Genomic DNA, 17,000 nt, shown 5'->3' with positions numbered 1-17,000 from the left:
AGAGTATCGAATTCATGTGAAATCACAGGATAAGAATGAATAGTAGTGAAAAAAACGAATGCTTCTTGCTTGAATTTAAGTGATGAGCATTCATGAGCCCGCCCACTTTTCCTCATTTAACACGAAGGACTACAGGGAAACATTTTCATATCAGCACAAGCACATTACACGTGCCGCTTTTTCACAAACTCACAACACCACATCATTTAATGATACCCTTAACCTTTTTCATAGACATATCTCCACTGATTGTTCTGACTTGAATGTCCTGCTCTGTTTCCTCAGTCATAAAAAAAGACTCAAATAAATCAACCCGCACAAACAAACCTCAACCGGTAACAGTGCAAAGTGGAGCAAAGCAAAGTCATAAATAAGCCTTGAGCACTGTAAACACAGCAGACCTTTAGTTGTAGTCATGCAGAGTGGCAGCTGAAGCATTAGTGGTGTGACCTGAATCATATACATAATTCTGCATTTGGATGTGAAAGCCTCAGAGTCCAACCCTGCGCAACAGAGTGGTAGCAACAGGAGCAAATTGTTTACAAAATGAAGTAGTTTGATGAGCATGCTAACAGCAGATTTTACCTGTTCAGATACAGGAAAGGAAAAATCCTTGGATTAAACAGTTCACAGAGGAAGTTTCCACACAGCCTGCTCAGTTCTTAGTACACCCACATACATCACCTTTGCAGGGTAACATGATTTGTTAAAAGTAAAGTTTGATGTGCAGAATTGAAATACATTTAAATGAAAGCCATACACGTAGAGTATATATTCTATTTATCATGTGTGCATGAAAACCCTGAAAGCTTAACCACTACAGTGGGGAGATCCAGTGACATTTTGCTGCCATGGTTTGTATCCACTTGCCCCCTCAGAAAGGGATTCTCAATCCAAATGATCCAAATGAGATCCTGATGGGATCAATGATACGCTTTCACTATCATCAGTAGAGACATTATCAGTGGGCTGGGTGCGAGCCATACTGCATACTGCAGTAGGTCTGTAAATATGAACATGCAAATCGATCCCATTGCGGTCCATAAAGTATGAAAATGCTACTGTTTTGATTAGCAAAATCTATTTACAATTTTATATATACTGGGTGTACTGGATCTACTGGTTTCATTAATTGCCACATGACACACAATCGTGTCATTATACCCATTATATCCATGAGCCATCAGTGTAAAAAGGGATAAAATATTTTGAATCCCACAACTTTTCACACATGGCTTTATGTAACCTACAAAATCAAACAAACAAAGAATAACACCCCCTCAAAATTCATGAAGGATATACCTGTAAAACTGGAAGAATATATTATAACATTCATAATTACGGGTGCTCACAGGTTTAACAGACGACGATATACCACAGGGTTAAATGCAGCGACCCAGTGTTTGACTCTGCCCCCTCTTCACTGCACTATAGTTGTATTTTCTTTAAATGACAGGGGTAAAACAACATACATAGATATAGTTTTAGAGCAAGCTGGAAAAACAAAATAAATACACATTTTAGAAATATGTTTCCATGCCATATCATTAGAGAGGAGACCAGACACATTATCTGCTCATCTTTCCCTGTAATTCACTGCTCTAACTATGGTTTCTGTTATCCAGACGACATCTTATTGCTGTGAGAGCTAATACAGCTGGAAAACACTGCAGACACACTTGTAATATGACTACATTCAATTCACATTTTATCTCAACAATTTGAGTTAAGAGAAGGGAAGCACATATACGGACCAATCAGACCATTTTAAACAGTGGAGAAAAAGTCGAGCTTTTCTTTAAACTTTGTATTAAATCAGGCTCCACCCTTAGCCACTGCTTTCATATAAACCAGGAAGGAGTACTGCAGTATCAGACATAGGTGACTCAGACATACATAAATAAATATATAAATACATGAACACCAAAGAAAAAGAAAAGGAAACCAAAATACTAACGTTTGATAATAAGCTAATGAAGCTGTAGTTTGAATGTGTATGTCACACTTAGTGAAGCTGGATCTTTTGCAGCTGAAATATCTTAGTTCCTAATCACAGCATCTGTCCTCTCGAGACAGATGGTATAACCATGGTACTTGCACTTGCAGCAATGCGCAATACATGTCTCCCTGTGCCTGTGTGGGTACTCTTTTAGTCCTTTGAGTGATCAGTAAGGCCAGGAACGTGCTATATAAACAGCAGGCAGTTCCAATTGAATAAGCTGTACATAAGCCCTGCATAAATATGCTTATTGATCTATAACAGAGATAGTGCACATGTGGGGGATGTGTAAAGTTAAATGAATCACACTATAGTTATTTATTAGAATGCAATTTTGTGGACATCCATCCATCTGAAGACAGACCTGAAGCCTATCCCATTCGTCACAGAGCGAGTGCGGGGCACACTGTCAATCCATCACAGTGTTCAGTTGACAATGGGATCACATTGCTTTACAACCAGTGTGCACAGGAGGGTAGATTAAATCAACAAAATGCACTTTTAGCGTCATTTGGGCATGCAAGCATTTTTAAAGACATGCAATAAAAATATCATATTTGTATCACAGCTACGTCCTATAGGGGTCGCTATAGCAGATACTCTGCCTCCATCTAACTTCACCCCTCCTTCACTACATCCGTGAACCTCCTCTGTGGTCTTCCTCTTTTTCTCCAGTCTGACAGCTCCATATTCAACCCCCTTTGTCTCCCAATAAAAATCTAATTAAAAAAGAGTCTAAGTATAAAAAACTTAATTTTTCAGAGTAAATGCTGCAGAGACTTTGTGACAGAGATCAAAAACAACTGCTGGTTTCTTGCCCTTTATGCTGAAGTTGTACCTCCTTGACTCATCACTGTAATTCAGATTTTAGTTCCTTGTGGTGCTGCTGATGTTCCAACTTCCTGAAACCTAAACATGTATTTAAGAAGTATAATATGTATAGTTTAGCTTTTCAGTTTGTTTGTCAGGTGTGGATGTCGAAGGTATAAATAAGAAGCACAGACTGTGCGCCTCCATCTTCACAGATGTTATTGGCTCCTCCCAGACAGCTTAGTAAAACATTCCAGCCCACCTCTGGGAATCTGCTGGCTCCTCGGCACACTCTAACTGAACTTCAGTCAGGACTTTACAGGAGTTAAAAGAGACTGAGCTGACACAAAATGAGAGGACTTGTTGTCTTGGTAACTTTGGCGTGCTTTGCCACAGCTCAGCACCAAGCACTGATTGACTACTTGGAGCGGAGGCTGCTTGCTATTGAGGTAAGACTCTCTTTACCTCCCTGCCGAGCCCTGCGCTCCAGAGTCCCTCTGAAAGGAAACTTCTAGGGACAGAGGCAATGGAATGCAGATGTGGCCAAATCCTGGAGAAATTACTGGAAAATACAGCTCCTTTAAGGGTACGGGGACTGTGGCCTTTTTGTCTGAGTTGTGAGTTAGAAATGGGCCTCTGAAGTTTCCTTAGTCAAGGTATACGTGCATGTATGTTACCAACAAAAAAAAAGAGTTTATGCAAAATTGCATCAGTGAAAAAACTTTTTTTGAGGGCAAGTAGTTTTCTGGCATCACAAAGAGATATTCTAAAAACCAAAAAGGGCCAGGGCTAACCTTTTTTTCTATGATGGACACAAATTTATTTGGCTTAATTGGACAAAACTAAAACACAAGAACAGACTGATTGATTGTCAGTCATGACTGTAATTTAATTTAAATGAGAAGCTTGAACCTTTTTAACACACTTTATTTTACTGAACTCCCAAAAATGCTATTTACCCACATCTAACAGTCTCAGCTCATGTCATGTTGAATGATTACCTGTGGGAAGGATCTCTTTTCATTTCCTTCTTCCACAGCGGGGTCATGGGTCAGGCTTGACCACAAAGCACTCAGCTGTATTCTGCATTCAGCTCATAAACACTCGAGCTGGGTGGAAACTTGCCACGTGTGGGCTGAAGCCGGTTGTTTGATAGATGGGTTTTATTCTTATTATTATGGCTTTCTACCACAGTGTTTACTGAGCCTGAAAAGGACATCAAATTATGGTGTTTTCATTGCAGTCAGGGCTCTCTAGAAATCCACTCAAGCTCACTGTATAACACACATCCTATGTATTATTCTGAGTGCTATACAAACAGGGAATACATGTCTGATCATATCTCAGTTATGACTAACCACCTTTGTTAAAACAGGACAGGATCTCTCTGTGGCACGAGCAGACCACCCGCTATGCCTCCGAGCTGCGGGAGCTGAAGCAGCAGATGGTTTCCCAGCTGGAGAACCTGGACAAAGAAAAAGAGACACTGAGGATGAATATAGACAGCGTGGGGACCAGGGTGGACCGGGTCGAGCGGGAATTAGACTATCTGGAGACACAGAATGGGGCTCAGCCGTGTGTGGATGTGGACGACAAGCTAATAGAGCAGCAGGTGACTGTGGTGAAGGAAAAACAGAAGTCCAAATATTCACAACTCTCAGGTGAGAAATGAAATCTTTACTAAATACCCTGATTTTTTTTATTGGGGATGAACATGACATGCTTGAGCAATGCATGAATAATGTGACCAACAGTTCAAATATAAAGTCAGCTGACAGCTTATTGGGTATACCTTACTAGGACCGGGTGAGACCTCCTTTTGCCTTCTGAACTGCTTTAATATTGGTGGCAGAAATTCAACAAGGTGCTAAAAACCTTCCTCAGACATTCTGGTCCATATTATCGTGACAACATCACACAGTTACTGCAGATTTCTCAGCTGGACATCCATGATGTGCATGTCTGGTTCCACCAAATCTTGCTCTACAGCATTGAGATCTGGTGACTGCGGAGGTTATTTGAGTACACTGAAATCATTGTCATCTTCTAGAAACCATTTTGTGGTGGTTTGAGCTTTGTGACATGATGATTGCACTGCTGAAGCAGCCATTAGAAGTTGTGCACACTGTGGTCATGAAGGATCAAGAACAAAACTGGGGTAGGCTGTGGTGTTTAAACAATCCTTTGTTGGTACTAAGGAACCCAAAGTGTGACAACAAAGCATCCTATAAACCATTAAACCACCATAAGCCTGCAGCCTGAACTGTTGATACAAGGCTAGATGCAGCCATGCTTTCATGTTGTTTACAGCGAATTCAGACCCTGACATCAATCAAGACTCATCAGACCAGGCAACAGTTTTCTATTCGTCTGTTGTTCTATTTTGCTAAGCCCGTGTGAATTGTAGAATCAGGCCTCAGTTGCCAGTTGCTTACCTGTCAGGAGTGGTGCTTGATGTGGTCTTTTTCTGTTGTAATCCATCTTCTTTGAAGTTCAGCCTGTTGTACATTTGTTGTCGCCTTCCTATCATTTCAAAGCAGTTTGGCTATTCTCCTCTGACCTCTCTGTAAACTCTACAGATCACTGTGTGGGAAAATCCCAGCAGATCAGCACGTTCTGAAATACTCAGAAAGCACTCAGCCCATCTGGCACCAACAACATTGCCACGTTCAAAGTCACTGAAATGACCTTTCCTCCCCATCCTGATGCTGTTTTTAAAGAGGCTGTCTTAAACACGTCCACATGTCTAAATGCTATTGCTGCCATGCAATTGGCTGATTAGATATCTGGGTTAACAAGCTGTTAGACACATGTACCTGGTTGCCAGTAATTGCATATTTATTTCATTGTCTATGAGAGCCAACTCATATATATATTTTAAAAATTCCCAACTCGCCCTGCAAGGACCCAAGCTTTATCCTTAAAGCTTGGGTCCTTTGCCAGAGGCCTGGGAGCTTGAGGGTCCTCTGCAGTATCTTTGCTGTCCTAGGACTGTGCTCTTTTGGACAGAGGTCTCAGATGTTGTTCCTGGGATCTGATGGAGCCACTTGGCCAGTTCACGGTTCACTGCCCCAAGTGCTCCGATTACCACTGGGAATTGGGTTGGGTTTTTTTTTAAAAAAAATTATGTTAAATAGCCAGTTTGAGATGACAGAGAAAGAGATTCTTTCTTTCCTGTCCAACTGAGAAGATATTCTATTATTAAAAATAACTCCAGTAATCATTACTGCAATTTGCATCATTTCAGATGAATGTAATGCTGCATTAAATGAAAGTTCTTTTATTCTTAAAATTACATTTAGTGATCCCAAGTGTCACTTAAGTGTTAAGTGTTTTGAGAGGCAGTGCCTTTTAGTTTTTAAGGAATGTTCTAAAAATAGCTTGGCACTGTAGTTTTTAGCAGTCTGCGTAAAGCTGGAGGAAACTCTCTTTAATGTCAGACAGACTCACATTTGGTAAGCTTGTGAGTTTTTATGGCACCAGGACTGCATGCAGAATTCATTTACAAGCCAAGAAAATCAAATTAAAGCAATTAATTACAGTTAACTAAAGGAATGTGTCACCAGTGCAAGGGTGTCTGGCTGATATAAAAAATAATGCAGAATTAAAAATACAAGCAGCAATGATTGTGCTCCTGCACTTTCATGCATGTCTAGTTTTACTGGAGTCAAGATGTTTCCTGCACGAATTTGGATGCCATGTTTCCTGGATTGTAACTGGTTTTGCATAAACAAGTTACCTAACACTTCCTGTGTCCATTAGTTGGTGTTTGAGAACACCCACTAATTATATGTCATGCTGCTGTTTACCATGTGTGGAACCCACAATGAAAACCTGATGATCATTTACATTTAATGATGATTATCACCTACAGCTGATTTCCAGATAGCACGGTGGCATTATGACCTAATACTGGCACGTAGCTCGGATTCTGCACATGAAGTTTGGGACAGATTGGACAATGCACATTTGAGATCTAACAATTTTGTTTTGTTTTGTTTTGTGTCAAATGATTGATTTTGACATGCTGTACTAAACAAACTCCTCTATGAAAAGCTCTTCAAGCAAAAAAGCCAAAAACTTCAGTTTTGGCCATGCTTCGGCCCTCAAATGATAAATAATTGATTTTTGCACTGTGAGTACTCGGTACACTATAACCCATAGTGGAGAACACAGAAACTTGTTTGTGGGATAAATTGATCCCTGGCTGGGTTTTCTCATGCAAGTACCCGTCCTTCCACAATATGAAGACAGCCATATTTACAATGCATATGAGCTAAATTTACTTTAATTTAATAAATGAGAAGTTTAATCTATGGGCACAGGAACATTTCTCTCTTTGTTTTTTCTTTCATGGACAGTAGACAAACTTATTAATCACACAAAAGGAAAATGATGCTAATAGCCAATTTAGCTACTGGCTGTTTTATCTAATTAACACTCAACTGAAAGCAGAGCTGATGCTGATGACTGGTGGGAATGTTATTAGTTTTTCATGGGAACCATGAATGTGTGTGCCACATCTAATGGAAATAAAACGAGGTGTTCTTTCTGAACCACAGCTATAAATAGTACAGACGTGATATTTGAAAACTGTCAGCTGTGTCGAGTAAAGCCTGTCCTGCTCTCTGTTTCAGACTGCAGCGACATGATCTCCAGCATAAAAGCCATGAAGATACTGAAGAGAGTCGGAGGGCAAAAGGGCACCTGGACTAAAGACACCAACAGGGCCTCTGGGAAGGTCTACATTTTTAATGGGACGGAAGACGACATCATCCACGCGTTTGCCTCTGTGCAAGACTTCACCCGCTCGTCGGGCATGTCTCTGTCCAGTACAGTGAAGCTGCCGTCAGCCTGGAGGGGAACAGGCCATGTGGTCTACAACAACTACGTGTATTACATGAGTCAGGCTGACGAGTTAAAGGTGGTTAAACATGACCTGCAGAATAACTCTCTAACAGACAGTGCAGTGTTTCCTGTGCAGGACCACGTCCCCGTGTATGGTCTGACCCCAGAGACGGTGATTGACCTGGCTGTGGATGAGGAAGGCCTGTGGGCCATTTACGCCACACAGCAGAATGAAAGGTACATCTCTCTGGCTAAAATGGACACCAGCTCACTGGATATTGAGCAGATGTGGGACTCAAATTGTCCCAGAGAGAATGCAGAGGCGGCCTTTGTCATCTGTGGCACTCTGTATGTGGTGTACAACACCAAGCAGGCTGGACGCTCACGAGTACAGTGTGTGTTCGACGTCAACGACATGGTGACCAGTGAAGATGCACCACTGGTTTACTTTCCAAAACGCTACGGATCTCACTCAAGTCTGAAGTACAATCCCCACGAGAAGCTGCTCTACGCCTGGGATGATGGCTACCAGATCCTGTACAAGCTTACCATGAAGAAGAAACTAGAGATCTGAGCTTCTCTAAACAGCCCTAACGCTGTATTCTGAGAGGTTTTAGCTTCTAAACTACAGATGAGGTCTCAAAACTAACGATTTTGTAGAATTTAAGATCATTTCTCACCTTTCAGGGAGTTTCAGAACAGCTTAAATATAAAATCTTGGACTCTAACATTGTAATCCACTTCTCATAAAACCTGGAAGCTGCAATAACACAACATTTACTGTAGGGACTGTGAGGCAGGAGACAAAAGTAAGAAATGAACAAGAGTCTGTGATAATTCTTTCATGCTACATAGACGTTATTAGGAAGTGACAAAGCTTCATTAGAAAAAAAAGGAAACGTGAGTGGTTTCCCAAGTGTTGGCCATCGCACCCTGGTGGGCAGTTAAGGTACTGTTGGTGGGCCACAATATGATATTTACAAAAAAATAAATAAATGGAAAAAGGAAATACAAGAAAAATAAGTCTGAGAATATGAAGTGAAGAAAATACTCAACCTTTATTGTCCACAATACATAGATGGTACAAAAATACTGATTGTGAGATGATCAGGATGAAAAAAGAGGAAGAAAACAGCCAAGATTCAGGAGTGTGAGACTGTAATTATGCATCATAATTTTCTTTTCAAAAATTGAGAACTAATTTCAAAATTCTCAGATTTATTTTGTGATATCTGGTGTTTTGTGGCTACCTTAACCCCACTTCTTACGAGACTACACTGTGTTTTCATCTTTAGAGTTGTTTCTCCATCTGCTGTTGAGTGGACCGAAACAGATATACTGTACTTACCCATGATTAGCTGCTGTCAAAGTTTCTGCAGTGGCTCCAGGCACTTTTGTGTTTTCACAGATGTGAGGCAAATATTCAACACATCCTTTTAATAGCATAAAACCTCTGTCAAACCTCTGCCACTTTTATACCTGATATTTGTCATATCAATATGAATCTTTATACCCCAAGTGCTTCTCAACTGAATCCAGCTTCTTGAATCTTCCTTCTCAGCTCATTTGTAGTGACTCCATTGGATTTTAACATGACAGTTTTGTGTAGCATTCACAGTAATCTTGTCCGTGCAGGTAAATACACAACATTAATTACACCCTAGGAAATGTTATCTTTTGTAGCTCGTTAATTTAATATTTTTTAGTGTTCAGATTTATATCATAAGCACTGTTAACATAAAATACAACCACTGTGTAAGGTGAGCTGAAAAATCTAACTCAGACATTAGGATACTGTATATGCAAGAAACCGCTAGCAGGCTAGCACCCTGTGCATTATCTGCACTCTTCCCACATGTTGAGCACATGCGCATTTTTGCTAAATACCACCCAAAAAATGAGCAAACAGCACCACTATTGCGATTACTATTCTTTGATGTTCATTAATTTATATCTGAACATAACTTTCTTACTGCCATTTCTTCTACACTTATATCTCCTTTTTCCCCGCTATCATATTTTTTTCCTAATAACTGTTCATTATAAAAATAACTGGCAGACTAACCATTTTAAATAAGGCTGTCAGTGTTTTTCTATGTACAGTATATAAAGATTGATATAGAAATATTTAAGCATCCATGTAAGATTTGACTGCTACACAGTTGCCGCATTGAGCGATGTGGAGCGTTATCCTGCTGGAAACAGCCATCAGAAGCTGGGTACACTGTGGTCATAATGAGATGGACCACAGACATAGATATCAAATGGTGTGAAGATAATAGTGGTTGTTGAATATTATGTTATTCATGATTATAATAAATCTGAAGAAATTTAATTGAATTATGAGTGCTTTATTGATTTTAGTAACGTGTGTTGTCCTCTGGGGTTAAGAAGACCGCACAGGACAAAGCGGTGCAATGGGGATAAATTGTCACGCCATACAGCTTTCCAACACATCTTCGATTTTGGATGTTTAAAATGTGAAGTCAACCAATTTTGTCGTGTTGACAACAACACAACAAAACAGGCAGCACAATTTGACCATCTTGACCATGTTTAAATGCACTGAGCTGTCGTCATTTGATTGGTCGATTCAGCAGCTGAACAGGTGGATCTAACCGTAATATTTAAACCTCCGTTTTGCTTCACATCGCATCTAATTTGTAAGACTGCTTACCTAACCAGTCCAAAAGTCTTTGGAGCTATAATTTTATCATTAACATGATTGCCTGACATTTCCAAGAATGATAAAATTACAGAATCAAGCTTTTTAAAAACCACATTCATCATAAGTACTTTAGTCCATCTGCAGGCTGCAGACGTGGTCTTGTATGCTCGACTGGCCAAAGCTTAATGAAGCATGAAAATAATTTCACAACCAGACGGCCTGTGAGACTCTGGTATTTGAGTCATATAAAGCGCTTGGTAAAACTTCTACATCTGTCTCGAAGTGTAAGATTTCGCTCACCCGTCCAAAATAAGATTGGTCAAGTTTATAATGTATCAATAAAACCAGTAAACAAGTTTAAACAAGTTTATTTTTTCCAAACTGTAAATAAACATTTATAAAAATGGCTTAAAATTTAGAGTAAGAAAAGAGGCAACAGTTACATAAAATCTGAATTACAATACATTTGGAACATTTTTATACCCGACTGAGTTTGCTGAGAAATCCTGCCATTAAACCTGAATCCCACCAGTAATTAAATGAAGGTGCACTTTTAAAATCAATTAACGATAACTGGGACTCAAACCAAGCTAGAAAACCACTGCTTTCATCTCATCTCTCTAATTTCAGTTGTGACCGATTCACTTCAGCCCATCGTAATCAGCTGCTGCTCACCCACCGTTATTTGCACTACCCCACAAACTTGTTTGATCACGTTTAATTCTAACTAACCTATTACTTCAAGATGGACATGCTAAAGACAACATACCATTAAAATTTGGAAATATAATGTTATACAAATAGAATGGGTCTACCCAACCTGCACTGACTCAAAGCCCATCATAAATATATCAAATATGACAAGTTGCATATAAACATGCAAAATAATTATATTGAAAATTACAGTTAAATCCTCAAAACTATGATAAACATTGAAACAGTGAAACTCTCACGACAAGTTGCTTCTTGAGGGCTGGTTTTAGTTACTGAAGAATCGAAAATGTATTCTGTAGTGTCCACTTTTTCCCGTCCATTTGAGTCATGAACCTGAAGCATGGCGAGTCTTTATTGCTTAGATATAGCTGGCATTAAAAGAGCCTGTTATTTTGCACGACTCAGAGTCTGAGGTGGGGAAGTGGCATGGAGACATCACGGAAAAATCGATGCACAAGAGCATTTTTGGCAGACAGCCTTTTGTTTGGATCGTAGTTCAGCATTTCCTGTAAAAAAAAGAAAAGAAAAGCAGTTAATGAATACAGCCACGTGCTTCAGTCAAAAACTAACACAAGTCATGGAGTTCATGACACTGTTCAGGGTGCACAGTGGTCAACTCTCTAGTCTGAAAGGGACACTTTCACAGGAGAAAATATTCCGATAGGCAAAGCAGATAGAGGACCAACTTCTTTGGCCATGAATATATAATGAGAGTGCCAATAAATCAGAAATGTTCTCACCCCGAGCAGTTCTCTTCCATCTTCGTCAAGAAGAGGCACCACTTTTGATAAATCCTGCCGAGCCCACTTGGGGAAGGTTGGTTTGTAGTCAGGCATGGATGTGACTCCGGGCCAGACCGTCTCGTCAGGCGTCCCCAGAGTACGAAAGATTCGGAATAACTGATCTATCTCCGAGTCACCGGGAAACAAAGCCCTCCTGGTGACCTGTGGGCAGGGAGACATGGTCGGTGTCTTTTGTTCATTTTGGAGCTTTTTCTTTTTTGCTGTTAATAATTAAAGTATGTTACCATTTCAGCAAAGATACATCCAAGACTCCAGATGTCAACAGCTGTGGAGTAGTACTTGCAGCCCAGGAGAATTTCTGGGGCTCTGTACCAAAGTGTTACCACCTGAAAAATATAACAGGAGTAAACAGTTGTGGCATGCACTGAGCTAAGAAATTTTTGGTGCCATTAACCTACATAGTAGAGACCACATGAGAGCAGAGCAAGCACATCTGAAGTTCTAGCCATTTATAATCTTATAACTCTAGCATTTACTTAAGTAGGTTGTCAACGCCTTACTTCATGTGTATATGCGCGGACGGGTACTCCGAAGGCTCTTGCCAGGCCAAAATCAGCCAGCTTGATCTCACCCTGGGCGTTGATGAGGAGGTTCTGGGGCTTCAGGTCTCGATGGAGAACCCTGTGAGAGTGGCAGAAAGCCAGGCCTTGCAGCAGCTGAAAAAGATAGCTCTGCAAACACAGCAAAATATGCTCAGTTGGGTCAAGCCTGACTTCCAGAGTACAATTCTTAGCAGATCCGCTGTGATGGTTACCTTTACTAGAGGCAGCGGGATACCAGTGACTGAGGAGGAGTCCATAAACTTTTTTAAATCCTGGTGAAGAAACTCAAAAACAAGATAGAGCTTGTTCTCGGTGTGGATAACATCGCGTAATCTGCAACATGTTGACAGGTAGTTGGCTTAAAAAAAGCAACATCAAACAAGTAAAATAAGAATACTGCAAGCATGGTTTAGACATAGCTGTAACATAAAGCACTTACTTGACAATATTTGGGTGACTGAGTTCTTTGAGAAGCGATATCTCCCGGATAGCTGTGCTCGGCACACCCTCTGTTTCCCTGAAATGAACAAACAGTAAAAGAAACAGGTTTTTATCTAAGCTAAGCATGTACTTTAGTATCCTGGCAGTCTGACAGCTGATCAAGTCCTGAAAGCTGAAAGAAACAACAGCACTACACCTTTATGCAGTGCACCTTATAAATTAGCACAGATTAGACACGCCAATGATTACGTTTTCTCTGGTTTGAAACAAAGGTCACAAAGCAAGCAACTTTGACTAACGGCACATCTGAATTTTCAGTAAGGTTTTCTTATGCAGCCTGAGGAAAATGATGGCAACACAACAAGCTCATAAGAGCTGTAAGGTTATGTAGGTGTCCTATGTAAGGACTGCTCCTTCTGTGGCCATGAAGACTTTGCTCTTATGTCCAGTGTGGTTGTAGGAAGTTAACTGATGAAGCAGTCATGCCCTGATGGAGCCACGAGGTAAGTAAACTGATTACATCAACTCTTAGGCACAGTGAAACTTGAAAACCTACGTTAGCCTGGTGGCCCGAGGATAAACAACACTAGTTTGTTTACTTACGTGTCCAGCCTGATTTTCTTCAGAGCGACAGTTTCTCCCGTCACTTTGTTCTTGGCTTTGTAAACAACCCCATACGTGCCCTCTCCAATTTTCTCAACTTTCTGAAACGAGTCCATCTCGTACCAAGCGCAGGTCTTTAAGCGGCAATTAGCCTTTTAGCTCTTTGTGTCGAAGCTAACGAATGCTGGGTAGCTACTGAGGGAAACCTCGCATATAACCATGTAAGTAACTGCTGCTCAAGGCTTCTTCATCCGGTCCGCACGCGCCACAGGTTTAAGACTTAATTCTGACTGAGGATAAACTATCTCAGGTCAGTGCGAAGTAGCTAAAAACAAAAGAAAGGGTCATTTGCAGACCCTGTTAATAACAATATCCGTAAAATGTGTGGTTTGCGCGGCGGTAGCGGCTCGTTTGAAAAAAAAAAATCAGAAGCAACACAACAGCGTTTCCCGCGTTAGACTGGAGGAGTTCGTTTTTGTGTTCCAGACACACCGGTAGGTGTAGGTGGGCGGTAGCCTAAATGCTTTTCTCTTCCACTTGAGTCCTATTTGAAAAATTGTTGTGCATGGTACTGCTCTTATCGATTAAAGAAATAATTTTAAAACAATTTTTTATCGGCTAATTTTAAATTCTTAGCTTCTGTTTAACAAAAGGGTGCAAGTCGTGATATAGAGCGGTGTCGTATCGGGATAACAAGGAAGAAGTTAACAAACACCCTCACAGGTCACATGGTTGGACGGCGACGTCGTTATACGTAAACTACGTCGGAAAGACACGAACGGATTATAAAGTGTACAGAACGCATACTATTTACTGTCTTTCTATCTATGAATGTAGCCACAATTCACAGTTTTATAGATGTGTACTGCACAAATATGAACAATTATTCAAACACATACACAATCCAATGCAAAATATAAATGCAAAATAAAAAGCATGAGCAACATTGTGTATAGCATAATAAAAACATTAGTTGTCTTCACATCTATGATATATCTTCTGCATCTTATAGTCACGCATACAGCAGTTTTAAAAGTTAGAAAGCTGTTTTCCTAATCCTAAGAACTTTTACTTTCTATAGTTATTCAAGCATGGTGAGAGTAAAAAAATAAATAAATAAAAGAGAACAATTTGATCTCTTCAGTGGCAGGAAGTGTTTGTAATGACCCACTGGATTATGGAGCAATGCTTTCCAAGTTCTGTTTTTTAACTGTTTTTCTCTTGCTCTCTGTTTTGATTGAAAAACGAAACTAATTAACAGACACAGTGATGGATCTGATATAGCGTAATAGGACACATCTGTACTCAAATAATACCTTTGAAAAAGGTCTGGTAATGTGTGTCCACCTGCAGATCCTTTGTGTTCTTTCAAAGGGGCAACTGGATTTAACACTTTCTTCATCTCAGGGGCCAAAATGACCTGCTGGGTACCAGTTTGTGAACAGGAACCCTGAGCTAGCCTCTAACCAGGGGATAAGCTGTACCATTTTTTTTAAATTACACAACAACACTTTGTTTTATAGAGTTATACACTCACCATCATCCTCATTCGGCAAACAGGTTGAACTGCTCATTAATGCAAATAAATAATCAGCCAATCACATAACAGCAACCTAGTGCAATTGGGCACATATACATGTTCAAAGCGACCCGTCGAAATTCAAACTAGACATCAGAATGAGAAAAACAGGTGGGTAAAGTGAATTTAAATGTGGCATGGTTGTTGGTACTGATTATTTCACAGTACCAATGTCACAAACTTTTAAATCTGTAAGGATTTAGTGATGGTAAGAGTATTGTGACTTATCACATTAGCAACATTATGAGTGTAAGTAGTAGATCTAATCTGGTGTTATATGATTATGCTGCAGTTGTTTAAAGCCACACATTCAGTGTTAATATTATCACTAACACCCGTGTTTTTCTCTGGTATGCCAGATGTCTGCTTTAAACAAGGTCAATATTGATCTGAAATTTTAACCGCAATTGTGTTTAAGTCAGTAGGTTGCCCCTGCAGCATGAAGAAACACCCTCATTTGGTGCTAAGAGACACAGAAAGCATTCATTCCAGTACTGCACATGATCGAAGCCTGCAGGCCCAACACGTCTCCATGTCGCATAATTATATGTGAAGTGACGTCTTTGAGCACCGCAAAGATGTTAGTTCTCATTTCATTGTGTCGACTGTACTAAGTTTCTCCTGTAGATGATCAATGATCTGTAAAATTACGACTGATCCACAGAAAGTGACGCATGTAACTTGTCTGAATATTTTTCTGTCAGGAGGAGGATTCAGATTTTCCCTGTTCTCCCTGCAGTTTAGAGGAGTTGGTTTCATAATCTGTGTGGACAGAGGTAATTAGGAAGCAAGTTTCCTGTCAGGAGATCTCCCACAGCCTGAATAATCTGCTGGTGAATCATAAGCAGCCTTGGCACAGGTCCTGTGGATTGTTCTGCACTACATGCTCCATCATGTATCAGTGGAAGCTTTGTGTTTGTAGAAGTAGTTGTGCTGTACGTGTTTACCTTGGTTTGAGGTTTCTCTTTAGGCAAATCTTCTTTTTGTGTTAGTCTAGTAGAAAAATACAAACAATGAAAAAAAAATGAGGAGAGTTTGTTTTAAGCCATTTGAACACACCGAATGACTACTGATGGCTGCTGTGGTCATGAACTGATTTGACTGTCTAGTCTGGTACTTTTCATATACCAGATGGCTTTATTGATCTGGTTTGGGGTCAGTTCTAAATCACATCCCTCAGTTTCTAATAGTAAGTAAAGTAAGTAAAGTTTATTTATTAAGCGCTTTTCATAGACAGGTAGTCACAAAGCGCTGCACACAGAGATTAAAATAAACAGTACGATAAATAGCAAAATGCACAATATACACAATATAGAGTTTAAATGTAAATTAAAAATATAAAAATGTAAAAAGCATTGGTCAACAGAAAGCTTGTTTAAACAGTAAAGTTTTTAACTGTTTTTTTTTAAAGGATTCCACAGAGTCAACCAAACGTAGTTGTAGAGGTACACTGAAAAAAAGGGATTGGCCAGCTCTTGGATTTATGTAAGCATCTTGCGTGTATTTAACACAATTGCCTCATGGTTTAAAGTTAAGTGTAACTATATAGTTTAGAAACGACATAATATGCAGAGCAGGTAGATTCAATTGTTCATATCATGTTCGAGTGAAGTAAGTCAATGATATAGCAATGTTAAATCTCGCGACACTGCACGGGATTTCAGTCTTGCACGCTTTGGATCGTGGTTTGAGGAAGGCATCCATCTCAGTCAAGTCGAACAACCACCTCTACTTTTTTTGGTAAACTGAAAAAAGTAAATTGAGTGGTTGTTACGTTAAAAAAGTCTACCTTGTAATTTGACCACAAAATTTTCATGTTTCTATCTTGAACGTAATTAAATCATGTAGGATCTGTACGAAATTCAACAACTTAATCTGTTCTTGTTGAGATGACATGATACAATCTAGTAAGAGTGGTTAGTTGCTGGACTCATGAAATTAACAAGATTACATGAGATTTCAAACTGCAGGAAAATCACTAGGGTTATAAGAG

At 39.8% G+C, this 17,000-nt stretch overlaps 2 protein-coding genes across 2 annotated transcripts; one reads left to right on the top strand and one right to left on the bottom strand.

Annotated features, from left to right (window-relative positions):
* The first annotated feature begins 3,144 nt into the window (after positions 1–3,144).
* On the top strand, positions 3,145–10,608 carry olfml3b (olfactomedin-like 3b). Its single transcript, XM_085159607.1, has 3 exons — positions 3,145–3,258; positions 4,185–4,470; positions 7,447–10,608. The coding sequence occupies exons 1-3, from the start codon at positions 3,160–3,162 to the stop codon at positions 8,229–8,231; spliced, it is 1,170 nt and encodes a 389-aa protein (XP_085015733.1). The 5' UTR covers positions 3,145–3,159; the 3' UTR covers positions 8,232–10,608.
* Positions 10,609–10,677: 69 nt separating this feature from the next.
* cdk2 (cyclin dependent kinase 2) lies at positions 10,678–13,941 on the bottom strand. The gene is made up of 7 exons (XM_085159611.1): positions 13,429–13,941; positions 12,824–12,901; positions 12,597–12,717; positions 12,343–12,513; positions 12,067–12,168; positions 11,780–11,983; positions 10,678–11,545 (listed from the first exon to the last, which is right to left on the bottom strand). The coding sequence occupies exons 1-7, from the start codon at positions 13,542–13,544 to the stop codon at positions 11,441–11,443; spliced, it is 897 nt and encodes a 298-aa protein (XP_085015737.1). The 5' UTR covers positions 13,545–13,941; the 3' UTR covers positions 10,678–11,440.
* Positions 13,942–17,000: the final 3,059 nt, after the last annotated feature.

Source organism: Neolamprologus multifasciatus, chromosome 5, assembly GCF_963576455.1.
Source record: "Neolamprologus multifasciatus chromosome 5, fNeoMul1.2, whole genome shotgun sequence".
In the NCBI taxonomy this organism is placed as follows: domain Eukaryota; kingdom Metazoa; phylum Chordata; class Actinopteri; order Cichliformes; family Cichlidae; genus Neolamprologus; species Neolamprologus multifasciatus.
Note: the sequence above shows the minus strand (reverse complement) of the source record. Positions and strands in the feature narration are given on the sequence as shown.